The 26,992-nt window shown below is 43.4% G+C and overlaps 1 protein-coding gene across 1 annotated transcript; it reads left to right on the forward strand.

Annotated features, from left to right (window-relative positions):
* Positions 1-1,143: 1,143 nt before the first annotated feature.
* col1a1a (collagen, type I, alpha 1a) lies at positions 1,144-26,742 on the forward strand. The gene is made up of 49 exons (XM_034895280.1): positions 1,144-1,412; positions 3,656-3,847; positions 4,402-4,424; positions 5,102-5,137; positions 6,565-6,657; positions 8,664-8,732; positions 8,856-8,900; positions 10,383-10,436; positions 10,530-10,583; positions 10,692-10,745; positions 10,858-10,911; positions 11,007-11,060; positions 11,962-12,006; positions 12,130-12,183; positions 12,270-12,314; positions 12,532-12,585; positions 13,158-13,256; positions 13,358-13,402; positions 13,555-13,653; positions 13,816-13,869; positions 14,001-14,108; positions 15,313-15,366; positions 15,528-15,626; positions 15,714-15,767; positions 15,865-15,963; positions 16,072-16,125; positions 16,236-16,289; positions 16,799-16,906; positions 16,998-17,042; positions 17,984-18,082; positions 18,192-18,299; positions 18,407-18,568; positions 18,671-18,724; positions 18,832-18,939; positions 19,053-19,106; positions 19,722-19,775; positions 19,871-20,032; positions 20,249-20,356; positions 20,803-20,910; positions 21,012-21,065; positions 21,575-21,682; positions 21,854-21,907; positions 22,017-22,124; positions 22,223-22,276; positions 22,567-22,674; positions 23,081-23,360; positions 23,791-23,981; positions 24,333-24,575; positions 25,095-26,742. The coding sequence occupies exons 1-49, from the start codon at positions 1,331-1,333 to the stop codon at positions 25,239-25,241; spliced, it is 4,344 nt and encodes a 1,447-aa protein (XP_034751171.1). The 5' UTR covers positions 1,144-1,330; the 3' UTR covers positions 25,242-26,742.
* The last annotated feature ends 250 nt before the right edge of the window (positions 26,743-26,992 follow it).

The raw sequence follows: 26,992 nt of genomic DNA on the forward strand, positions 1-26,992 counted from the left end.
ACGTAGGCTACGGCTGCAGCTCAGCGTGGAGCCTCCTCACAACCATTAAATGGCCTCACGCCTGCAGCCATGTTCGACACATGTCAACAACCATAAAAACACCTTGATGATAAATGTATAGAACCATAAAACACATTGATGAGCAATCTATACAACAAAAAACTAACTACAAATCAAATTCAAGAACCTCTCGTGGAACTACACTACAACACACCCAAACTGGACTAATCTTAATCTTCTGAGACGTTCGTTAACCCTGAAACTTATCAGCCTCCCAGCAGCAGTCTGAAACCAGTGGTGGACGGGAACTAAGTACATTTACTGAGGTACTTGTACTTTACTTGAGTCTTTTCTTTAATGCCACTTTTTACTTCTACTCCACTACATTTCAGAGAAAAATAATGTTCTTTTTACTCTACGACATTCATCTGTTACAGCGTCAGTTACTTTAAACAGTAAGACGTTTGCACCCAAAACACACGTAGTTCATAAAATACAATGTTTCATTATAAATGAAACTAGTCAGCAATGTGCAGGCCTGCAGGTCCAGCTGAATGATTAGCAGATTAAACACTTAGATGATTGACAGTTGGACACTTTGGATCATATCCAATCGAGTACTTGCACTTATAATACTTTAAGTACATTTTCCTGATGATACTTGCACACATTTACTTCAGTAATGCAAGACTTTTACTTGTATTTGTTGCATTTCTTTTCAATTTGTCTTTCCAGTGTGGTATTAGTTCTTCTGCTAAGTAAAGGATCTGATCTTCTTCCAAGTGAATCAGAAAGAACATCAGAACCAGAAATCAAAGATCTGGATGAAATCCGGGGCTCTCCTCCTCCGGCCCTCCGATGCTCTTCAGGATCAGGTTTCCTCCGCCCCCCCATCCTCCTCCCATCCAAACTCCAACCCTTCTGCTGTGGAATTATGGAAGGAGGGACCTTCTGCTTTTCCCCCTCCTTCTCTTCACCCTTTACTTCTGTTTTTTTCTCCCTTCTTTCTTTGAAGGAGGGGTCCATTCTTGTCTTCCCTAAACGTGCAGCAGCGAGGTAATGAGGGTGCGTCCCCCCAGTCGGCCCAGTTCCCCAACGCAGCACCTCCCAGTTCTCTGGGCTCCCGTATAAAAGCCCTGGTGGAAAGTGAGTGTAGCAGTAGGGAGTTTCTGCAGGGGTCAGGAGGACTGTGATCAGACGCTCGGAGAGACCCTGCCCCAAAACACCACTGTATGACTGGAGTGTAGCAGGAAGAGAGAAAATAACCTCCCTGACTTTTTGTTTTTCCTCTCTCGCCTCAAAGAGTCTACATGTCTAGAGGCATCTAAACATGTTCAGCTTTGTGGATTTGCGGCTGGCGCTGCTGCTCGGCGCAGCGGTGCTCTTGGTTAGAGCGCAGGGCGAGGACGACCGTAAGTCTCATCATCACTGTTTACCGGAGCCTCTCAACACACCCCTCTTTTTCTCTTTTTACTGCTTCTGGAAAGTGGATTTTCTCTTCGTGGGTGGACGGAGATGAGAAGAAAGAAAGGAAAAAAGTAGAAATAAGAACTTTGATGTGTGCTGTTGCTTTGGTTTCCATAGATAGATAGATGGATAGATAGATAGATGAGATTGTAGTTTAAACAGCACAATGTGTACGTAATGCATTGGGCATCTCAAGAGGGCCCCTCTCTCTCTCTTACTCTCTCTCTGTCTCTCTCTCTCTCTCTCCTTGCGTTTGTCTCTGTCTCTCTACCATTCCCCCCTCCCCGCCCAAGCATGCAGAGCGAGTTGCTGCAGGTTTTTCCAGGCTTTCCTCCAGGCGACTTTTTTGGGGGAATACTAAAAAAAAAGCTTGTTAAATTCCAAATCAAACTCAAACACAGTTCATTGTAGAAAATAAGATATTTTAGAAATATGATTTCTTTCTGAACTGAGAAGCCTGATCCTCCCAATTCTTTTCAACCCCCCCCCCTCCCCCCCAACCCTGCCTGTCAAAGGTTGATCTTGGTCAATCTAAAAAAAGAAGAAAAACAAAGTGGGGAACTCTACGGCTGGGGGGTAAATTGGATGGAAAGAGTTCCCTGGTTCAGCTTTGCACAGGGCAGATAAGGAGGGCTTTCCACAGGCCTGATTGATGTGGCAGAGTAATCCAGCGCCTGCAGCCAAGCGTTGACTTGGCCAGGTGAGAGAGAGGGAGGGAGAGAGAGAGAGAGAGACAGTCGGAGGCAAGCAGGCGCAGTCTTGTCTGCTACAAACATTTGACCTCTTCAGCCTGACAACTTAACGCTCTGACAGATGTGCAAGCTACTTGTACTTTACTTCACTCTTTTCATTTCATGCCACGTTCTACTTCTACTTTGCTACATTTCAGAGAACAATTGCTTTAGTTAATCTAGTTACTTTAGAAATTAAGACCGTTTGGACCGTTCCCAGCCTCTGGCGCTGTTTTTTGACAACCATTTCTTTGCTGTAAGGAGACAAAGGAAACCAGCAGCAGCTCTGGAAACAAGAGCCACGGAGCTGAAGTTCCATTTCTCCAGATGTTCCTGTAATCTGGAAAGGACTCAGCTGCCTGTCTGCCTGTCTGCCTGTCTGTCTGTATATGTGCAGCAGATGTGGTTCGACACGGTCTCACAGCGCCACCCAGAGGCTCCAGTCCGTAGCTGCAGAAACATCTGGCCGCCACGTCTCACCCCCCCACCCCCCCACCACCTCTTTTTTTCCATTCCTCCTTGTCCTCTTCTGCTTTTTCTTTCCACATTTTTTGTGTTACCCTAATTGCAAACACATGCAGACCGTGTTTCCACCAGCTGTTGCCAAGACGACAGTCCGCCGCAGCGCCGCTGCTTTTCCCTCTGAGCTCAGCACTTTGGCTCGCTGGGACATCCACAGACCCCTAAAAGGAGCCCTGGTTTGGGGGCTAGTTTTGCTGAGACACCCGCAGCAGCAGCAGAGATGCAGCCTCAGGTTGGAACTGTGGCCTAGAGCACAGGGACCTTCAGGGAAAGGAAATCCCCCAGGGACGCGTTTGGGCCCCACGTAAAGACAGGTCTTTCTGTCACGTGACGTGACGTCGGCGCCCTCTCCGTCACCTCGTCCTGTTTTCTTTCTAAGGCCAACAGTTCCAGTTCAAACCTTTAAAACTCTCATTCTTCTACTTGGTGGTTTTTCTTTTCTTTCTATGCTCTCCTCTGTTCCTGTTCATATAGTTTGCATCTACATAATTCTTTTCATGTACTTTCTCATTGTAAAAGGGTTACTTTAATCCTAAGAGCGCTTCAGCTAACAGAACAGAACACAGGCCTCTGGATCACAACTGCTATCAAATATATTTTGATTTCATTTTTAGGTGATGTGAAATAGGTATTTTCGGAAATAATAATGTGCTAACTAGAAACACTAAAATGAAAGATGAACATTTATTATTTAGGGTAATATATATATATATATATATATATATATATATATATATATATATATATATATATATATATATATATATAAATTTACTTTTTTAACTGTTTTTTTCAATTTTAGCTTTCAGTTTCACTCCCATCTAGAGTAGACCCTTGTAGCTCTGTGTGTGTGTGTGTTTGTGTATTCAAGTATATAATCTGTGCTTGTGTGTGTTCAGGTATGTAACCAGTGTGTGTGCCCCCCCCCCCCCCAGGCACAGGCGGCAGCTGCACCCTGGACGGCCAGGTGTTTGCCGACCGAGACGTGTGGAAGCCCGAGCCATGCCAGATCTGTGTGTGCGACAGCGGCACCGTGATGTGCGATGAGGTCATCTGCGAGGACACGACCGACTGCCCCAACCCCATCATCCCCCACGATGAGTGCTGCCCCATCTGCCCCGACGATGGTACCACACCTCCACCTCCAACACTCCCGCTCTCATCTCCTCACATGTCCCTTTTTCTTTCCTTGTCTCTTCTTTGTTTCTTTCTTTCTTTACTGCTTTCCTTCTTTCTTTATCCCTTTCTTTACTTCTCCTTTCTTTTTCCTTTCTGTACTTGATGTTTGTATTCTTCCAACATTCTTTGTCATTGATGTCACCTGCATTCACATTTGTATTTTACTTCCTCTGTTTCATATTCTTTGAAATCCCACCATTCAAACACTCCCAGTCTCGTTCACACCTTCCCTCCCTCCTTTCCCATTTGGCTCCAACATGACTCAGCATGTTTTCTGCCCCCATTAACCCCCATTAGTGCCTTCTCCCTTCTCCTCCAGCGCTAGATACACATTCCCCCCTTCTGCTGGAAGAAAGAAAGCCTAAACTCAAGATTTAGCACTCCTTTTGAGGAATTCAATGTGAATCTATCGTTCACCTCCATGTTATTTGAAAAACATTCTTGTATGATCATTTTTTGTGTGTTTTCCACTATAATCCAACCTAAACTCCTCTATCTACAGGCTTCCAGGAGCCTCAGGTTGAGGTAAATATTGATTATTTCAGTCAATTATTGTTCTATTGGGTTTTTAATTTTGTTTTGTTTTTAATTTTGGTTGTCAACAATACATCTTATTTCATGTTGTGTCAACTAATTAATAATAATAGTTGTGTCCAGAAACATTGTGTTGTTCTGACTATTACAATTGCAAGTTGCCAGTTCATATCAGGTGTTAGGAAAACTTGACATTACATAACTTGAGAACTAGTTGGAGGGACCCTCAACTCTTAGAGTCCCGTTGGCAGAACAATCCAGAAAGAAGTTTAAACTCAAAATAACTCATGCAATTATGTTTCTTGTTATTTTATGTGGACACTACCAAGCACTTTTTACACTATGATTCATTGAAACAGAAAGACTTAATCAGTTTGCTCCAACTATTGGTTGGGATGTTGGTTATTGATCGTTGACGGATTGATGATTAGGACATAAGATGATCAAGCAGAAGATTATAATTATTTAGCTACATTTGTAGATATGGTTTATTGGTCTATATCAGATGCAGTTAGTTGATTGGTCATTATCTGTGATTAATCATTTTCAGATCATCACATCAGAGCAGCTACATTATTAATCATGTGAATCATATTGTAATTGTATGCAGATGACACCTTTCCGTTTGATCGTACACTGAGAGACTATGTTTTTTTTCTTTTTCACAGGGACCCAAAGGAGAGCGTGGACCCAAGGGAGACAGGGTAGGTTCCCCCCATCTCTTTCACCTGTCATTCACTTTTGATTTGTTTTTTAATATTCAGATTTCAGATTTTGTTGTCATTCAAGCAAGTTAAAATCATGAAGAAACAAAATGTTTTCCTCAGACTCAGCAGCACACACAGTGTCCTAGTTAGAATAACATGCGTGTTGTGTTATCTCTCTGAGCACATTCCTGTGTGTTTCGGATGGAGTTGTGTGTACATGTGTTTTCATTCGTGTGGAAACAGGATGTTGAAGTATGAAAAGTACTTGAATGGCTGCTATGTAAACCAAAGGCATTTTAATTCAAACCTTTCTCTTGCCAATTACTTACAGTCATCAGAGAGTGATGTAAAGGTCCCAGCAAATAGCAAAGAGCACATAGAGTTACTTAAAACTGCGGTACTTTGTTATGTACTACTTTGGTACACTTGTTTCTAGAAATCATTACAAAGTACATTAAAGGCAAGAAATGTGCTTTTACCTTGGTTCATCATTTACTGAGAGTAGTGATTAAAAACACACCGAGGTTCACGTTGCAGAGGAAGGTTGGAGGAAAGGGTTTTTTAAGCAATTGAAATATTGAGAGTAACTCAAACATGCTTCAAACTAAAATGGGTTTTTTTCTGAAAACATGAAAGCTGGTTTTATGGGAGTTATGAAAAAACTCTTCTGCCAGGTTTTGGATGATGCAGTAGTGATGCCATTTAAATCTGAATTAATGGGATATCAAATTAAAATTCAATTCCTATTTAGTTTTTACTGGAAAAAATGTAATTAGATAATCAAATCAAAATAAAGATTTATGTCAATTGGATTATTTAATTAAGTATTTGTCATAATGGGAGTTGATGGAGTCGGCTGCAGAGGGCTCTTTGGTTTAATTTAATCTGAAATCCTGGAAAACCCTTTTATTGTGACAGGTCAGCTCACCTACAGCTGGGAAGAGCTCTTATCATTTCCTATTAGTAATATGGTATTATTATTTCAATACTACTATTACTTAATTTACATTTCAGTCATGATTATTATAATGAACTTGTTTTGTAGGGTTTCTTTTGAGTGTGCGATGATAATGTATAGTATGATGTATAGTTTCCTATAAAAGAGCTGATGGGTGTTCTTACCTACTTCCTGTGTCCTGATGTCACCTGTCACATGAACCCAGCCCAGTCCATTCCTCGTTGGTCACAGGGTCTGTCTCACAGGGGAGTAATCTGCCCCTCCTCCAGATTCAACCTTGTTTCATCACCATAGGGAACAGATGATGATGTCAGGACACACAGGAAATGAAGAGTAGATATAGGCGGTCATGGAAGTTGTCGATTCCTCTCTTTTTTGTCTATGGGGGTGTAAGCATCCAGGGGACCCTCTTCTTCTGACTCTGGAGCCTAAACCCTTCTATCTCTCTCTTGCCCCCTAACTGCAGGGTCCTGTTGGTGCCCCAGGTAATGATGGTATCCCCGGCCTGCCTGGAATGCCTGGACCTCCCGGCCCCCCTGGACCCCCCGGCCTCGGTGGAGTAAGTGAATTCTTTTTGTATTGATGTATTTAAATTGTCAATGTCCAAATTGTCCAAATCTAAGCCAATCCAGAGCTGGAAAACATATGTAGCTCAGTTTTTCAACCTGCTAGTACCAGTAACTACACCCTCTTCTTCTGTGGTGGTCAAAAAACAGCCAATAACAAGCATATGTCCCAATGGGGAAATCAATGTGGTTGGATTGTGTTTTCACACCACCTCAGTGTTTCTGTTCGAAAATTTCTAATTGTCTTATTCGGCAAGTGTTATCCAAATGGACCAGTGTATATATATATATATATATAAACCACTAAAAGTATGCTGGGTGGGAACACAGCTTTCAGAGAGGGCACAGACAGCTGGGAAACTGAACTCAAGCTCAAAGCTTTCATTGACAGGATGGTCCCCCAAAGAATCCAGCCTTGGCTGAAAATGAATGGCCTGTAGTTTGTCTCACAGTCTAAGGTCAGAAGGTCAGAAGTTTAGTAGGGTAGATCAGGAAGGGGACACTTGTATTGGATGCTTGTGTGATTCATAGTTACAATGTGTGAAGGATCAGAGTTTAGCATGCTACGATTCAGTTAACCATTGACTTCCACTGACTTTCATTGTTGTTTAGGATACTGAGCTAACACTAATTTTGCAGTCCTATTTAGACTGTATCACTGACTCACATGCTAATTCATTAGGCTAAGGTAACATGACATATCATCCCAGTTTAATTTAGCATGCTACTGTAAAAGCTATCATTCAGTAACATGCTTTTTTCAAACCACGTGTAACTTATAGTACCCCAATCTAATTTAGCATGCTATGATTCACTTTACCATTGATTTCTTCACTAATTTTGCATTTTTACACATCATTTGACTCACAATCAAATACACTGGGATAAGCAAACAGGATGTATCATCCCAAACTAAGATTTAAGATTGTAACATAGAATCTATATGTTCACTAATATACCTCATTACACAGCTAATAGCATCAAAATCTAATTTAGCATGGTATGATTCTGTTTATCATAGATTTTTTGCCTTAATTTGCATGCTTATGTGAAATGTATCATTGACTCACATGCTAATTCACCTAATTCCTTCTATGGTAATATGGCTTACCATCCCAGTCTAATTTAGCATGCTAATGTATGATTTACAACTAAATCACATGTAGAATGAACAGACGTGACTAAAACTTCTCAACAGTCCTGAATGTAGAGCAAACGTTTTGGTGTTTCCTACAGACGGGCACTGCTATGTCCCCAGTCTACATGAATTTTGGCCGTTTTAGTTTCTCAGCCGTGTACAGCACATTGCAGGTTGCAGGTAGCTGGAGGATTGGCTACATTACACCAATGAACCACTGCTGCCTTACGAGATTTAAACAAAGCATTTTGCAAAGTCTGCAGGAAAGAACTTGCCATTTGACACAGACAGCAGGCAGATATCACTCTGTTACATACAACACATTCTTTGTGATTTTGTTCCTAATGACGGACAGTTCACTTTATGTTCATGACCAAAAGTAATGCATTTCAGTCTTGAGCTGTGGCTTTCACGTGTTTTACTGTTATTATTTGTTGAAACTGGAGTCACTTCTTCTCCATCTACTGCAGTGTGTCATTACAAAGTAGCTTCAACAGCTAATGAGGTCCTAAGGTTGTAGAATGGATCCTGGCTCTTGTTTTGCTTGAGGTTGCTTCTGCATTAATCTTGTTTTTCAGGATTTCATTAAGATACAAGATATTTTGGCTTGGATGCCTCAAAATCTATTATCATATTTTGTTGGATAGACTTTAAAAAAAAATATAAAGCCCATTTAAACCTCTTTTCATAAATATCTTGTTGTGAACAAATGCATTGTTATACATTTAGCTAGCAAATAAAAGGTAAAGAAAAGGCCTTTTGTTAATTTTCATGGAAAGTTTAACCTAACTGACATTTTCGTACGATATGTCACATAAGATGTGGATTGGAATATTTATATCTCTGTTTGCTTTTTTCCAGAACTTCTCCCCTCAGATGTCTGGTGGCTACGAGGATAAATCTCCTGCCATGGCTGTGCCTGGACCAATGGTAGGACGCACACACACACACACACACACACACACACACACACACACACACACACACACTGTCATTTAACTGCTGTCAATCATGTTAATGCAGAATCTGACCATGCCTCTGTTTGATTGACAGGGCCCAATGGGACCCCGTGGACCCCCTGGACCTCCTGGTTCTAGCGTAAGTACATCATTTTCTTCTTCCTCAACTCTAAATATTCCAAATCTGAGGCTGGGATTATATGGGAGAGAAGGCAGGGGCAGTCTGTGTTCCTCAAACATCATCATGACATCACCATGACATCACTACCCCCTCCTTGGTCCCCAGTTGGCGTGCAGCCAGCGCGCTCCTTTTTCCTTCACAGCACTAGAATTCATTCCCTAATGAGAACTACAATAGAGCTAAAGAGAAGAGTTGTTGTTTGAGAATTTGGTTAAAAAATGTAAGATTTTGGTTAAACAAATGTTAAAATGCTGCACCAACGAGCAAAATGCTTCTTGCGTGTTCAGACAGAACGCAAAGCCAGTTTGCATACAGCGCCTGTACACTTGGTACACAGGCCATTTGGGATTAAATCTATTAATACAGATTTGCGTGAAGGTAATGAGGAGAACAGTTCGTCAGTTAGCTCTAGCTGCAGCTCACACACGCTCAACCTGACAGAAGGCTAGGTGTTGGAACACTATTTTAACGGCACATTGCTTGTGTTAGCCGTGCTTTTCACTAAAGTGCAACTTCCAGCCCTATGGAAACCTTTAAGCTAGTGGGTCAGCTTTGAGCTCCTGAAACCTTGAAATTGCAAGATGTTCCTTAGTGGGGTAAGGATTGGGTAAACATTTATTCTATAAAAATAATCATACAATTTTGTTAAAGATTGCTACTGACTTTATCACCTAAGGAAATAAATAGCCAGGTGTAAATGGGTTTGCCTTTTCATGAGATACGCTGAAGCAGACAGCTTCATTTTAATTTGACACAAATTTGAACATCAACGTATTTCCGAGGTTTCAGTCTGGCCTTCCCAAAAGGCCCGTACTCCACCCTACAGCCCCCCACCCCCAGGGGCTCCAGTATTTACGCCCCCGGGCTGGACCTAGCTGAAGCTAACCAGGACTCAGTTCAAATATACACAAATGATCAAGAGCAGTCCTACCACATAACGACAGAGATGTGTTTGGTTCTTTTCAGGGCCACACAGAATCTGCAGACGCAGATTTTCAGCAGAATTGAGACACATTTTAACAATATTTAAATTAAAACTATAAATGTTAGAACATCCCTACCCCAAGCAGAAAAACAGGCTGCTGAATGTCGCAGATATCATTCCGGATCAACACTGAAAATTGTATTTAAAATAATCTGCAGATTCTGTTTGGGTCTGGTTTTTTTCCTCCCAACTGCATGTAAACTCCGGCCGCTGTTCCCACTCGGGTGAGCTGACAGCATCCATAAAACAAAGGCACCCTCTGACCCCCAGACACTGTGCTGGCCTCACTTTTTTGGTTCCTTTTTTTTTTTTATAAATTAAATTTTTGCTTCTTATATTTTTTCTTCTTAATACAACAACTTGACTACAGGGTGGGTTTACACATAAAGGAGAGTGTTCAGTATGGGTGGTGTGAGTGTAGTAGTAACAGTGTCTATGTGTCTCTCCAACTACAGGGACCTCAAGGATTCACCGGCCCCCCTGGTGAGCCTGGAGAGGCTGGAGCTGCTGTGAGTATTGGGAACATGGAAGCAGATTCACAGCTCACAATGCACCATTGTAGTGTGTCATCATTCTCACCTTGAGCATGTGTTTCTCTACAGGGCGCCATGGGTCCCCGTGGCCCCGCCGGACCCCCTGGAAAGAACGGAGAGGATGTAAGGGGACAGGATCTGCTCATATTCCCCATTTATATCTCACTTACAGAGTAAAGAATTCATTTATTCATCGTTTCCTCCCCTTCTCTCTGCCTTTCTTTCTCTCAGGGTGAGTCTGGCAAACCTGGTCGCGGCGGTGAGCGCGGACCCTCTGGCCCACAGGTAAGTCCTCATGCCAGTGTAATTCTTAGATATGCAATGTAAAAAAATATTTTAAAGAATGGGACGGATCTGTGATAATAAATTGTTCCCCTATCTTTTCTCTTTCCCTCAGGGAGCTCGTGGTTTCCCAGGAACCCCTGGTCTGCCCGGCATCAAGGGACACAGAGTGAGTCGCAGCTTACACCTCCCCGTTCAGCATGGAACATATCAACACTATATCATCTCCTATAACTGTATGTGCGCGTGTCTCTCTCTCTGTAGGGATTCAGCGGTCTGGATGGAGCTAAGGGAGACACTGGCCCCTCTGGTCCTAAGGTGACTGCCTCTCTTTGGTGTCTTTGCTCCTCCACTATCGGGTCTCAGTGTAGAACAGTGTCCATTTTGAACAAACAATGACAAGAATAGGAGCTGCAGAAGCTGAGATCTGCTGATTTGTAGTCCCAGACATTAGCTCCACTTGGCGCCTACATTTCCCATAGTGCAGCCAGTCACACCTTTTCTTTCCACCCACCCTGCCTGGTTAATGCCCATGTCCCGAAAACTCCAAATACCCAGTGTGTAACTCCGGCTTTCTGTCAGGCTCACACCTCGTACCGCCACATTCAGTCATTTTTGTTTTTTGTTCATGAATCGATGCTTTTGGTCAGGTTTGACAAATAAAGCAAACTTTGATTTTTTCAAGAAAAGCAACAGTTTTGGACATGCCTTTTCGCCCGATAGCGGCGATGTGTAGTCTTCAAGCCATAGAAAAGATGACTAGTACTCCCTATGATCAAGGCCACGAGGAGTCTGCAAAGAACTATTTCCGCTGACTTTTGAGCAGTTTTTTTTGCCCGATTTCCTGTATCTTTTTCTGCAGCTTTTTTGCACTTTTGACAAATTAAGAAAATAAAAAAAACATAAAGCTCGGAATGTTAACACCTCCCCACTCCAAGCAGAAAAACAATACGCTAAATTTAGCAGATTTAATTCTAGATCACTGCTAAAAACTGTGAAACAATTCCCTAGGTTTCTTTTGGGTCTGCTTTTGACTAGTAAACTGAATTTTACATGTACAATTGGCAGACTGGCCCTTTAAGTAATCCTATTAGTCGTGGTCACAGTGGGGTTAAATTAGCATTAGCAGAAATAGCAGCAGCCATATTGGCCAGTGACATTAATATTGACCAATGATGCTGCAGAAACTCACCTGTGTGTGTGTGTTTGTGTTTGTCAGGGAGAGGCTGGAGCCCCCGGTGAGAACGGAACTCCTGGAGCCATGGTGAGTAAAACAGTCCCACCCCATCTCTGCCATGGAGCAGCCATCTTGGATTCTCCCTCTCTTCAGATTGATTCTCAGTGTAAAGAGTATAGCTGAGTGACTCTCTGCTTTCTCTGTCCTCAGGGACCCCGTGGTTTGCCTGGTGAGAGAGGCCGCACTGGTGCTTCTGGAGCTGCTGTGAGTCCACGCACACACACACACTAATATTATAATCAATTATCCATCTGTCAGTGATCATGATCACGATTGTCTGTGCTCTGCAGGGCGCTCGTGGTAATGATGGTGCTGCCGGTGCTGCTGGACCTCCGGTAAGTCTTCCATTTTCTTGAGCTTAACTTGTTCCGGGAACACTTAGCAACTCTTCAGTTTGTCTCCCTTTCAGAAACATTTTTTAATGTACAACTTCCTGTAGCCTATAGTTGTTTAAAACCCCCAGGGAATTATCAGGGAAGGATAGGAATCACCTTTTTCTGCTATCAAGGCAAAGCAAAAGCAAATCTTTTTGTCTGCTTTGTTTCCGCCCAGGGTCCCACTGGCCCCGCTGGACCTCCTGGATTCCCCGGCGGCCCTGGATCCAAGGTACGACTATTTGCCCATTATGATCCACATCAATAATCCTCAACAGCCTTGTGTGTAGTAGTTGTAGTGTTGTAGTAGAAAGTTACTTTGTAGTGCTTTGATGCATTTCTCTAAATATACGTGACCTTTTGATTGCGTTTGATTTGCGTGTGCCTGTTCCATACTACATACTAAGTCAGAGAGAGTTTGTCCCTTGTAGTTAAGATGAGTATATTCTGCAGTGTGGAACTGGGACCCAGTTTTAGTTAATTCTGTTTTATTCTGAGTTTGTTTCCAGATTAGTTCCTTTGGGATGCTTTGTTAATCTGTCCTTTTGTACTCCATAATCATTTGCTTTGATTTCTTAGAACATTTGTTGAGAAAAGGAAAGCAATTTCAATGCTTTTTGGACTATGTCTTGCTGATGCTTTTACTTCCCTAAGACTGAATGAGAAAAACCAAAAGAGATTGGTTTAAGGAGCACTATGGAGTGGCATTGTGAAACGACTTGGTGTTTGACGGCTCACGGCCACTGTTGCTGTTGGTTTGGACACCAGTCTCTAACTGTTCTTTGTTCTCCGCTCTCCCCAAAGGGTGAAGCTGGACCCCAGGGTGCACGTGGATCTGAGGGACCCGCTGGATCCCGTGGTGAGCCTGGTAACCCCGGACCTGCTGGCCCTGCTGGACCTTCTGTAAGTACAGGAGATAACCAATGATGATGTAATGACATCCTCGTCATTCCTCTGAAATCTTCTGGTCTTCTGTTTAAAAAAAATCTTTTTCCCCCTCTCAGGGAAACCCTGGAACTGATGGAGCAGCCGGACCAAAGGGAAATCCTGTGAGTATCTCTCTCAACACATGTACTTTGTTGAGGATTTGAATCCCTTTACTGCGCGACTGCTAGAGCAGCCCATGCCTCAGCCTCAGAGACTGGTTCTGGCAGAGCAGCATGAAGCTGAGCGTCTTGTTGATGTTTGCTGCCCTCTGCAGGGTGCTGCTGGAGTTGCCGGAGCTCCCGGTTTCCCTGGACCCCGTGGACCCCCAGGACCTCAGGGTGCTGCAGGTGCCCCCGGAGCCAAGGGTAACAATGTGAGTAAAGCTTTTTTCAGAACACACCTAAGCCCAAAAAATAGCATTTTCTGAGGTCTGTTTCCTCGAATGGACATGATTTAAAAAAAAAAAAACTTGAAACATAGAGAAGTAAAAAACTAAAACTACTGAATCAAAAGTATCCATGCTTGTTTCCCTTAGGGTGATGTTGGTGCCCCAGGATCCAAGGGAGAAGCCGGTGCCAAGGGAGAGGCTGTAAGTTGAAGTTCACCACAGTCAATATGGAGCATCTGGTTCTGTATACACACATATGTATGAATGCTCATTCCATGTCTTTTGTGTGTGTGTGTGTGTGTGTCTGTGTGTGTGTTGTTTGTGTTCTCCAGGGTGTTCCAGGAGCTCAAGGACCCCCTGGACCTTCCGGTGAGGAGGGCAAGAGAGGAGCCAGAGGAGAGCCCGGTGCTGCAGGCGCCCGTGGAGGTCCAGGAGAGCGGGTATGCATCTCACCAACGTTTTACTCTCTCATACTGTATACTGTGACATTCTCCTTAGAATTAAGTGTAATAGGGAGGATAAGTGAAAAAGTGGCCCTCTGATGTGTGTATTCTTACCTCAAAGGGAAATAGCTTAAAGTATCTGGAAAGAATTTCATTTCTTTTTAATCACTGCGTAACTTACCATTTTAACAAAATCCCGACTGTTAGCTGTCCTTGCCCCTAAATGTTGGAACAAGCTCCCCAGTGACATCGGGACAGCCAAAAGGCTATAAACACATCTCTTCAGGACTGCACCTTGGCTACGGAGATGATGCTTTTGAGAAGAAATTGCTTTAAGCTAATACTAGATATACTAGTACTTCTTCTGTGTGACTGTTGCTGTTCTGAGTTGTACCATCACCGTTGAATGCACTTATTGTAAGTCGCTTTGGATCAAAGCATCAGCTAAATAAAATGACATGTACAGTAAAAGGCGGCAATGCTACGTTTAGCTGAGTGAATTTGATTGATGATTCTTACTTTTGTGCAGCGGTAGACTTGACAGTAACAGATATGATTATACATTCAATTCTACAAAACGTTTTGCTGGTCCGTGCAAAAATGATTCAACATTCTTCCTGACTCCGGTTCAGAAGAATAATGAGAAAAAAAGATCAAAATATGTCCTACCCGTATAATACAAGCATTCCCAGTGCAGGCCACAGACAATACAAGCAGCCTTTTTGCTCATCAGGACCATGTACACGAACTCTGTAGTGCCCCCTTCAGGCCAGGAAGCACAACTGGAAACACAGGAACACATTATCATTTCCACATGTTTGGAAACGTTATTGCCGATAATACAATATCTGACATATTGTGCGTGATGAACTGAGAAAAAGAGTTAAAACATAAAAAACAGAACATCTACATAGCGGATTTCAAACTTTCAAAATTAAAAATACAGCAACTAAAACTGAGAATGTTATCACATCTCCATCCCCAGTCTGGTTATAACCTTCAAAAGAAGCTAAGACTTAATCACACACGCATCATAAGTGCACTGCCAAAACTTCAACAAATAGTACTACATCCCTGGATACACTTCATGGTAAAGGGAAGGGTATGTTAGCATCATGCTAACAGGCTATCCCCGTCTAGATGTTAAAGTGTTGACTTCTGCTCACAGAGCTAAGCGAGTTGTGCTTAATTCTCTCTTCAGGGTGCCCCTGGTGGTCGTGGTTTCCCTGGTTCTGATGGTGCTGCTGGACCCAAAGTGAGTTAATACACACACACACACACACACACACACACACACACACACACAAGTCAAACTTTCTTCCATTTCCCTTAAAAGCATTAAGAAACTTCAGATCAGTTTTTACAGAACTAATCTTTGCCTTTCTACTTCTTTTCTCTCTATCTTCTGCACCCTAGGGTGCCACTGGTGAGCGCGGTGCCCCCGGTCTTGTTGGACCTAAAGGTTCTACCGGTGAGTCTGGTCGCACTGGTGAGCCTGGTTTGCCCGGATCTAAGGTAAGACTCCCTACCACCTGACCTTCATATGCAACAACATTAATTGACTGCAAAGGCCCTTTTCTGACCTCTGACCCCTGTCTGTAGGGTATGACTGGTAGCCCTGGTAGCCCTGGACCTGATGGCAAGATGGGACCCGCTGTAAGTTCATGATCAGAAAGCTAAATTTGATCTTAACCTCAACAAAACACAGACATTTTGTGTTTATTTAAATTAATTAATTAATCTTCCATGTCAGGGAGCTGCTGGACAAGATGGCCGCCCCGGACCCCCTGGCGCTGTTGGAGCTAGAGGCCAGCCTGGAGTCATGGGATTCCCTGGACCCAAAGGAGCTGCTGTGAGTAATGTGGCTGAACTGCTACACAGTATCGTTGATCGTGTGTTTACTGTAGATAAAAGGGTCGCCACATCTCTGGTAATCGTGCTTTTCTACTCCTGTGTGTAGGGTGACGCTGGAAAGACTGGCGAGAGAGGAGTGATGGGACCCACTGGTCCTAATGTAAGTTGTCTACACTGTGCTGCTCTTTGAATACATTTCATTCTACTGTACCTTGTAACAATTGAACGCTAGATGCTGTGTGTCTGAAAAGCGGCCATCTTTCTACCCAGGGTGCCCCTGGAAAGGACGGTGATGTTGGTGCTCAAGGCCCCGCTGGACCTGCTGTAAGTCAATGGCACACCACCAACACACAAGCCCACATGACTAACACTACGGATGGAGTCCACTATTTACCCTCCAACTTAAATCAGTCTTTGTTTGAGTGATCTCATATCAGTTGATAAAAACCTTTCAATCAACCTCTAATATATGCTTTTGTCCCATGAATGAACCACAAAGTTCTTTGGGGTCAATTCTTGAAGTAAGCATTGAAACAAATAATTGTGCTTGTACACTTTCCAGCACAGGCTCTATAAAAATATATCTTATATTCAAGCAAAATTGGTATTGTTACTGAAATTACCACTTACCTTATTGATATTGAATCAAAAATGAAATTAAATAGAGACTTTGTGAAACAGAATTAATTCAGATAATCATTAGTGACCCCCACCCCTAATAAACACCTTTCTCACCACAAGATTAATTTAAAACTCCAAGCCATAGCCACATAATGCTTTACTTCTGGTTATTTTCTGTGAGCACTAACAGTCCTTCACTTGCTCACCCTTAGGGACCTGCTGGTGAGAGAGGAGAGCAAGGACCATCCGGAGCTCCTGGATTCCAGGGACAACCAGGACCCGCAGGTGCTGTTGGCGAGAGTGGCAAGCCCGGAGAGCAGGTACTGACTGAGATATGATTGATTTAGACACCTAATGGAACTGAAAATGTCTTGTAAATTAAACCATGAATTACGTCTCTTGTCTATCTAGGGTGTGCCCGGTGAGGCTGGAGCCCAAGGACCTGCTGGAGCTAGAGTGAGTCACTTATCATCATCATCATCATCATTCTCATATTCACAATTTCTCAGCAGTCTGCTCCCTGCAGCATCTATTAACAGTTGATCATTGGAGGGTTGTCTATTAGTTTATAACATATCTCTACCAACTATAAGCTGTGTGTTGTTGCTATAAACTGAATCACAGTGAAGTCGCATTGACACAAAAATCACTTCCGGGTAGACAAATGGCCTTTCATTTGATGTAAGAGATCTGTAAAACTTGTTTGAAGTTCTAGTTCACCAGGGAGACCTGACTTACCTTACGTTTGCAGTGTGCTCGTTTTCATCTACTGTGTTGCTTTGCAACTGTTTTGATAAAACCAAATCTAACATTACGTAGGGCAACATCTCAACGCCGGCTGGACCGACCAGTTTGGGTGGTGTCATTTTCTTTAGTCTGTGTCTAAACAGGTATAATAGGTCTTCAAGTAGTCAAAGGGTTCACATAGATACATGAGATGAGAGTATATCCAGTTGTTCCACGTCCTGGTTTGCTCAATGATGTTAAATTGTTTGTACAAGACGGGAATTTTCAGGGGTATTCTACCCAAAGTTATAGTGAACAAACCTTGTAATTGGGTCTAAAGGTTAATTTAACATTGATGTCAATGCTAACAGGCTAAAGCTAGCTTATCAAAGGCTAAGGGGTGTGGTGAGCTATGCAGACAGCATGACTAATGCTAAGCTCACATTACAAAAACAAATCCTATAGCTTCATTAGGGCCATCTGAGGAAAGAACCTAGCTCAGCCGAATTGCTGGGCCTGTTTTGAAAAGCCTCTGGGAACAACGTACCTTCCTCTGAAATGATACTATCCACCTTAAACCCCCACAGTCAGATAGCTCCTCATGATTTATTTGACCATTTCTGGTTTTCCACTTCAATTTACGTAACCATCTGCAACCCCCTTTCCCTCAGGGTGACAGAGGATTCCCTGGTGAGCGTGGTGCACCCGGTGCTATTGGACCCGCTGGTGCCCGTGGATCCCCTGGAGCTGCTGGAAACGATGGTGCTAAGGTAAACTCAGGGAGATGGGAAAGTAAAAATTGATTGTCTGTAAAGTTCTCATTGATTTGTAACCCTCTTGCTCTTTCTTGTTCTCTTCCCCTTTCCTACTCTTCCTCAGGGAGATGCTGGAGCCCCCGGAAATCCCGGAGCCCAGGGTCCTCCTGGACTGCAGGGAATGCCTGGTGAGCGTGGTGCTGCTGGCCTTCCAGGACTGAGGGGAGACAGAGTAAGTGGTCACTACAATATACCTATTATTGCCAATATCCCCAGAATATATTGAGTGGCATAACTTTTACATCATGTACATTACTCCCCTTCCTTTACCAAATCCAGGGTGACCAAGGAGCCAAGGGTGCTGATGGAGCTCCTGGTAAGGATGGCCCCCGTGGTTTGACTGGACCAATTGGACTTCCCGGGCCTGCTGGAGCCAATGGAGACAAGGGAGAGGCTGGTGCTCCTGGACCTGTTGGACCTGCCGGATCTCGCGGAGCCCCTGTGAGCAACTGTCTCAGTGTCTTTCTCAAGAGCAGAACATCTGTAGCTGCTTGAAACTTCTAAAATCTGTGACTGAATCTTCTTTCTCTTCCTCTTCCGCAGGGTGAGCGCGGAGAGTCTGGACCACCTGGACCTGCTGGATTCGCCGGACCTCCTGTAAGTCACTTCTTCATGGTTCCTCTCACTGACCGTTTTTCTTTAGCTTGAGCTTCAACACAGAATTTAACGAGTCTTTCTTTCCATCCACCCTCATTCAACAACAGGGTGCTGATGGACAGCCTGGTGCAAAGGGAGAGAGTGGAGATAATGGTGCTAAGGGAGATGCTGGTTCTCCCGGCCCTGCTGGACCCACTGGTGCTCCAGGACCTCAGGTTTGTTAACTTAAACATTCACATTTAGTTATAGAAAATCCAATAGAAGTGTGTGCTAAATAGTCTGGTCCTGGTTGACTCATGTTGACTAACAACATGTTGTGTCCTTTCAGGGTCCCGTTGGAAACACCGGACCTAAGGGAGCCCGCGGAGCTGCTGGACCACCTGTACGTTACCACTCTTATTCTACTCTGTCCTCTTCTTCCTCTACTACATTTACATGTATGCTGAAGTTCTTTAGGTTCTAGATCAGGGTCAGCATGAGCAGTATTGTAGAGATCAGAGGTGATGGCACCCATGGCCATACTGAGTAGCTAATTGTAAAAAAACAATTCAAACAACTGAACTGTCAATTTTTAGGTTGGTTTGGTCAGCTATCGTACAACTATTTGGGAGGAAGCTGCATGTATCAACCATTTAACCCTTAGTTTTAGGTATTTAAAATATTTGAGCTGTTTAGTCAATAGATTTAGCTAACTACCTGAACTGTTTAGTCATTAATTTTAGCTGACTGTTTGAACTATTTAGGGAATACCTTTACCCAACCATTTCCACTGCTTATGCATTACTTATAATACTTTTATTTCTACCATTTATGTACTGATTACTTTTAAGTTACCAGCTTGAAATTCTTGTGTTCAGGTGAAACAGCTGATATATTCTGTTATCAAATTAGTTGAACTTCTCCTTCTATGGACTCCCCGGCTATAGCGGAAGTACCCCCTGGGGTTTGTTCCCCTGGTATGGAATAAGTGATTTAATGGACCTCTGTCTGTCCCTAGGGTGCTACTGGCTTCCCTGGTGCTGCTGGCAGAGTTGGACCTCCCGGCCCCTCTGTAAGTCTTTCTCTAATGTTATTTGCACGTATTGTTTCTATGGCAGGGCTCAATGTCCAGGGTGGTTTTCAGCAATATTGTGTAACCCCCTTAAGGGCAACGCCGGACCCCCCGGACCCGCTGGACCTGCTGGCAAAGAGGGAGCCAAAGGAAACCGTGGTGACACTGGACCTGCTGGTCGCCCTGGTGAGCTTGGTGCTGCTGGACCTCCAGGACCTGCTGGAGAGAAGGGTAACCCTGGTGCTGAGGGAGCTCCCGTAAGTTATTTTTAACCTTCAAAACAAACTCTAGCCCCTTCCATCTCTGTCCGTCACTAAACCAATAGATTGGTTGCTAATAAATGTTAGCCTTATTTGATACAAACCATTGACAACATGCAGGCATTGTTAAGGTGTTGGTTGCCATCAGTTTCAGCTGCCATACACCTTGATGTGTAACCACTTTTTTTTGTTTCTCTCTGCTGCCCCCTGCAGGGAAGTTCTGGTCTGCCTGGACCTCAGGGTATCAATGGACAGCGTGGTATTGTTGGTCTGCCTGGACAAAGAGGAGAGAGAGGTTTCCCTGGCCAGCCTGGACCTTCTGTAAGATTCTATTGTTACTCTACAAACTTTACTCTACAAGATACAAACTGCACATTTGGATCAGATGGAACAAGAGTACCCAAAAAGCTTTGACCAGCCAAACTGATGTGTGATTTAAAACATGATGGTGAAAACCAGACCACTGAGAATTATTGGGAAATCCCATTAATCTTTGGGTCAGTCCTTTAAAACTCACCTGACTGAAACATTTCAAGACCACCAGCAATCAAGAAGCAACATTTTTACAAGTGAATACTCAATTAATAAACTTCTATTCAGTAAGAGGGGTACTTCTTTGAAGTAGTATAAAATAACTTTATTTAGTAACTTTCTGTCTTGCTTCCTTTCGTCCTGCAACATTGAGCAGGCCCAGATACTCTTTTAATCAGTTAGAAAAGTAAGTGAAGTTTTCAAGACTGGACTGACTGTGGCTGTGTCCCCCACAGGGAGAGGTTGGAAAGCCTGGACCATCTGGCCCTGGTGGTGAGCGCGGACCTCCCGGACCCATGGGACCCTCTGGACTGGCTGGAGCCCCCGGTGAGCCAGGACGTGAGGTATGAAGAAACAATTGATTCTGTACATTATCTGTCTGACCTTTGTATACTGGTGTAGGTGTTTCCTAATCTGAAAAACCTGCTTTGTGTTTATGTTTTAGGGAAGCCCCGGAAACGAGGGATCAGCCGGTCGCGATGGAGCTGCTGGACCCAAGGTATGTTCAAATGGGACTAATGCTAAATCACCAGCACCGAAGATTCAACTCATTCTCAGTCAAAGTGAAATAGTTTGAGTTAGATTTGTTTCCAAATGGCACAGTGACACAGTTAGCTGTGTCTGTAGCTCCAGCTTCCACTACTAAGCTATGCTTGAGAAGAGTCAGCCTAGTTGACCCGAGCAGAGCAGAAGCTAAAGCAGCCTGCAAGGCCTTTAACAAACAACATGCTACACTGGCTGACATCAATGTTACGCTGACAAGTAAGCTAGTGAAAAATCTGCCATTGTCACAAAAAATCAAAGCAATGTCTTTGAAAATATTGTTGAGATGTTTTTCAGTGGCCAGTTTGACCAAATCTTGTATAGACTATCTCAAGTTTCTTTAAACAACAATCAAAGGCCAAAGATCTGTGAAATCTAAGACTTTTTCACCACAGCAGCCCTTTACATTCCCCGAACATGGTAATAAAAGACATAGGATTATATTATTTGGTGTTTGTGTTTTAGGGAGACCGTGGAGAGAGCGGTCCTTCTGGAGCCCCTGGTGCCCCTGGACCCTCTGGTGCCCCCGGACCTGTTGGACCCGCTGGAAAGACCGGTGACCGTGGAGACTCTGTGAGTGACAAAGCCATTTTTTCAATTTGGCTGTTATCTTTTTGTAAAAATATCGACACTGTTCAGTTAATACTTTAGTGCATGATAAAGAAGTCTAGCCATTTTTACTAATTAGAGTGTATATTTAACTACAACCTACGTCTACATCAGTCTGAATTGTGAATGTTTCAGGGAGCTGCTGGCCCCGCTGGCCCTGCTGGCCCTGCTGGACCTCGTGGCCCTGCTGTAAGTAACAAAATTAGTTCTATCAATAGACAAATAAAAACAAACTGCATGGAACGGCAAACAGTAGGCTACAAAGCCACACTTTTCATCCCCTTCTTTCACCTAACAGGGAGCTCCTGGGCTTCGTGGAGACAAGGGAGAGACCGGAGAGGCTGGAGAGAGAGGCATGAAGGGACACAGAGGATTCACTGGCATGCAGGGACCTCCTGGACCAGCTGTACGTCCCATCACTCATACCTACTCATCAACAACACACACAATGTACACACTTTTTGTCTGACTGTGTCACTGACTGTTGTTGTTCTGAACCCATAGGGATCTAACGGAGAGATGGGACCCGCTGGTGCTGCTGGACCAGCTGGACCTAGAGTGAGTTCATAACATACAGTCTTTAAGTGCTTTAGTCCGTAGTTTTAGCTAACTGTGTAGTCAGTAGTTTCAGCTAACTATTTGAACTGTGTAGTCAGTAGTTTTAGCTAAATATTTAAACTGTGTAGACAGTTTTTTTTTAAGATAATGTTTGGGGCATTTTAGGCCTTTATTTGACAGAACAGATAAAGGGAAGAGAGAGGGGAATGACATGCAGCAAAGGGCCATAGGCAAGTCTTTGGAAGAACTTTTACATTCAGAGACTTTAAGGATTCCCTTTATATTTGTAGGGCCCTGCTGGATCTGCTGGAGCTTCTGGTAAGGACGGTATGACTGGCCTGCCTGGTCCCACTGGACCTTCTGGACCTCGTGGACGTTCTGGAGAAATGGGACCTGCTGTAAGTCTAGCTCCATCTATTTAAGTGGTGTAACTAAGCAATGAATTGGTAAAAATTGATATAAATGTGTAAAGATTACAAGCTATTGGGATGAAATATTAATTGCGATGCCAGTTTTAAATGGGGCGTAATCTACCTTTTGATGTAACTTGTTTTAATTTAAACATCACTATGTGTTCTTAGTTTATTTATTTGAAGATATTTATTTCTATTTATTTAGTTATTTTAATGTGGGATATGTTTAAAAAAAATGTACATGTATATATTTAGATACAATACATACTTCAATACTTCAATTGCACTTTTGAACATAGAGGTTTGGATTTTCTAGGAATACCACAAAGCCACGCAGTCAGCAATGAATTAACCAACATCTTCCCTCTTCCTTTCCCTTCTTGTCTCTCAGGGTCCTCCCGGACCTCCTGGACCTCCCGGTGCACCTGGTGCCCCCGGTGGCGGATTCGAGCTCGGCTTCATTTCCCAGCCTCAGGAGAAGGCCCCCGATCCCTTCCGCTCATACCGCGCTGACGACGCTAACGTTCTCCGTGACCGCGACCTGGAGGTTGATGGCACCCTGAAGAGCCTGAGCCAACAGATCGAGCAGATCCGCAGCCCCGATGGAACCCGCAAGAACCCCGCCAGAACCTGCCGGGACCTCAAGATGTGCCACCCCGACTGGAAGAGCGGTGAGTTATTGTGGTGGAAGAAGTTTTCAAATCCTTTACTGTAAAAATACACTGTTGTTGCTTTAAAATGCCTGCATTGAAAATGTTACTTAAACAAAAAAATTTCAAGTAACACCAGGAAAATATACTCAAAGTACTAAAAGTAAAAGTACTCAGTGCAGAAACAGTGTATTCTTAATAAGTAAAGTAACTAAAGCTGTCAGATGAATGTAGTGAGGTAAAAAGTAGAACATTTTTCTCTGAAATGTAGAATGTGGGGAAGTAGAATGCGACATTAAAAAAAGACCCAAGTGAAGTACAATTCTTTAACTGTATTATGGTACTTGAGTATATGTACTTCACTGTTTATGCAACAGTGGTAGAAAGATTGCAATATCGGGCTAGAGTTCAGATTTTTCTGACATTTTCTTCCATCAAACTCATTCCCCAGGCGAGTACTGGATCGACCCCGACCAGGGCTGCACACAGGACGCCATCAAGGTCCACTGCAACATGGAGACAGGAGAGACCTGCGTATCCCCAACTCAGCGCGTGGTCGCCCAGAAGAACTGGTACATGAGCAAGAACATCAAGGAGAAGAAGCACGTCTGGTTTGGAGAGGCTATGACCGATGGCTTCCAGGTGAATATGTCAGCTCTTCCTCACCGCTTGCGCAAAATGTATCCCTACCTGCCTTCTCTTTGGTCACCTTCCATCTCAGTTCCTCCTTCCCTCCAGGGTTGTAAACTAAACATACATAAGCAGTAAAGAATATTTGTATTCTTAAAAATACTCTTATCTCATTCTATGTGAGAAAAGTTATTAAATTCTATTCACATGGTTTAGGTGGTGGCCAAAACTGCACTGGTGCTGTGCATGAGCAACCCTGACTTCCCAATCCTCACTTGTTTCCTAAACCTTTCCAATCCACTTGTTATCCCTCCTCTGGCCTCCACAGTTCAGTCAGTAACCCCCCTCCTCTTTGCCACACAGTTTGAGTACGGCAATGAGGGCTCTGCCCCAGAGGACGTCAACATCCAGCTGACCTTCCTGCGTCTTATGTCCACTGAGGCAACCCAGAACCTCACCTACCACTGCAAGAACAGCGTTGCTTACATGGACGCCTCCGCCGGCAACCTCAAGAAGGCCCTGCTCCTCCAGGGCTCCAACGAGATCGAGATCAGAGCCGAGGGCAACAGCCGCTTCACCTACAGCGTCCTGGAAGACGGATGCACGGTGAGCTTCAAAACTTTAGTTGATCTACTCTCATCAAGATCCCACTGACAGCTGAACAAGCTTCAAATGAGTCCTTAATAAACACGAAATAAGTCACAATTAAGCCTACGGTAGTCTTGCATTGCCAGACCTATCTCCACAACGCCACATCCGACACAAAGTTAACTGTTCACACAATTCAGTAACGTGAGCTATTTAAATTAGCTGCTACCGCTGTGTGTAATTCATCCACAGCAATTTACGTCCCAGTTAGCGTGGAAAAGCCGTAAACATATTCTTTGTATAGCGGAAAGTGAGGGACATCTGGCGGAACTTGAATGAATTATGAGTTTTTAGTCAGATAGCAGTTAACATGAGCAGAATAACATGCTTGCTAGCTACTGTTGCTAGTCCTGCGGTTTGTGCTCTTTGAACAAAAGTCCAGGCAAATTTAGAAGATCTTTCTCCAGAGTTAACTATGCAGTGGCTAGTTTGAACGTTGACCCTAACGCCCATTTCTTTCTTCTTCTCTCCCTCCAGTCACACACCGGCACATGGGGAAAGACAGTCATCGACTACAAGACATCGAAAACATCTCGCCTGCCAATCATTGACATCGCTCCTATGGACGTTGGTGCTCCAGACCAAGAGTTTGGCCTTGAAATTGGACCTGTCTGCTTCTTGTAAAAAGAGAAATCTGGACTTGAAATTGTTGTTGTGCGTGTGTGTGTGTGGTTTATGTTTTCTAGCAGTCATCTCTCTCTAAAAGAAACCCCACCAAAACATTTCTCTATTGCCATTTTTCTGAAATGTCTGACCCCTCGCTCCTGATTCTACAAATTTCCATTCGGCCATTGTTCCGATGGTCCACTTTGCCTTAAAAAAAACAACCTGCACTTCATCAAGATGGCGGCGATGCATCGTCGTGTTTGGGACCACTACTTTTTATTTTTTCTGACTCTTGTTTTTTTTGTTTAGTTTTTTTTTTACCATCACCAACACCAAGGATCCTGTAAAGAAGACATTTTTGTTTCACTGGCAACAAGAAAATAATATATGCTTCTGTAAAGTGTAAAAAGAAAAAAAATTGACTTCCCCTCTTCAACCAGCCAAACCAGGCCTCTCTGGAAACCAACCGAAACACACAAGTGACTTTAGTATTTTTTATACACCACTGTGGTGAGAGGAATGAAAAGGACAGTCCCAACAGACAAACAGAACCCAATTGCTTTGTACAACGTTTCAGGTGTTGATGAATAAACGGTGAAACTGACAGCCATGTTTGTCTCTGTTGTTCCCTGTCCACCGGCCCCGACAACACTGAGAACCCCTCCTAATCGGTTGCAGTTGTAGCCGTTTGCGATTTGTTTGTTGTTGTGGTTGCTTTCTTGCTTGTTCCATTTTTTTTCTTCATTTTTTTTTGAAAGTCACATTAAAACCACCAGCAGAGAAACATGGGTTTAAACCTCTTTTTTTGAAAGGGAAAAAGAAATTCTATGGCTACCTCAGAAAAGCAAGGAACACCAGCTGTACATTAACCAAAAAGGGCCCAGTGTTTGTGAAGTGATGCCTGTAGAACCTGTGGCGGCCGGAAGGGGTAGTCGAGGTCACGCTCAACACTTTTGCAGAAGCAGAAACAGCTAAAAACGTACGGTGCTATTCTTTCTTTGAGGTCATCTTGTCCGTCCAGTATGGCAGGGCCCTCTTGGTGCTAAAATAAAACCAGTTTAAATTCTTGGTGTCCAGATGGAGACAGGCTTCTTCTCTGTTCCAGCAGTGCTCGCTCCTCAAACTCCGGCTGAGTTTGAGTGAAGAGCGGATCCCAATCTCTTCTTTTTTTCCTCTTCCTCTTTCATTTTTTGGTTCTGTGTTTTGAACCCTCGAACATGTTTTCTGTCCTTTCAAATTCTCCTCCGACCCCTAATCCACACATCGTTTGTTTCTTATTTTCATTGTGCGAAAGGGGTGAATTTTCTCAAAGAAATTGGAATCAAACAGATTTCTTTTGAAAAAGAATGCACAGAAAGAGAGCCGTCAGCAAAGAGAAGTTTGTGAGGGAAGGCAGACAGACAGACACACCCATGGGGGAAAACACCACAAGGATCTGTACCTATTTTGTATATGTATAATAAATTGAGATGTTTTTAATTATTTTGAATGCTGAAATAAAGCATGTTAAGTGGTCTAACGTTTGAATCCTGCCTGACTCACTGACTGCCCCTCTAGGACTTAAATTACAGCAGCTTACATGATATGAGGAAAATTACTACTCGCAATTACTTTGACTGATATTGCGATTGCGATATAATTCACGATATTGGAGGGAATGATCATTTCTGTGTAAAAATGTAATGCTGCAACCCTGCTGTATGCTCCCATAATTTAATACAAAAGGCAACGTTTTGACCCTACTGGGTCTTCTTCAGGCAAATGGTGGA

This window comes from Etheostoma cragini, chromosome 15 (assembly GCF_013103735.1).
Source record: "Etheostoma cragini isolate CJK2018 chromosome 15, CSU_Ecrag_1.0, whole genome shotgun sequence".
Taxonomy (NCBI): domain Eukaryota; kingdom Metazoa; phylum Chordata; class Actinopteri; order Perciformes; family Percidae; genus Etheostoma; species Etheostoma cragini.

Bases quoted from the DNA above. Each gene is read 5' to 3' on its own strand.
- col1a1a (XM_034895280.1), top strand. From the start codon at position 1,331: ATGTTCAGCTTTGTGGATTTGCGGCTGGCGCTGCTGCTCGGCGCAGCG. The intron at 12,184-12,269 runs GTGAGTCCACGC...TGTGCTCTGCAG, and splicing joins CTGGTGCTTCTGGAGCTGCT to GGCGCTCGTGGTAATGATGG. The intron at 23,361-23,790 runs GTGAGTTATTGT...CTCATTCCCCAG, and splicing joins CCACCCCGACTGGAAGAGCG to GCGAGTACTGGATCGACCCC.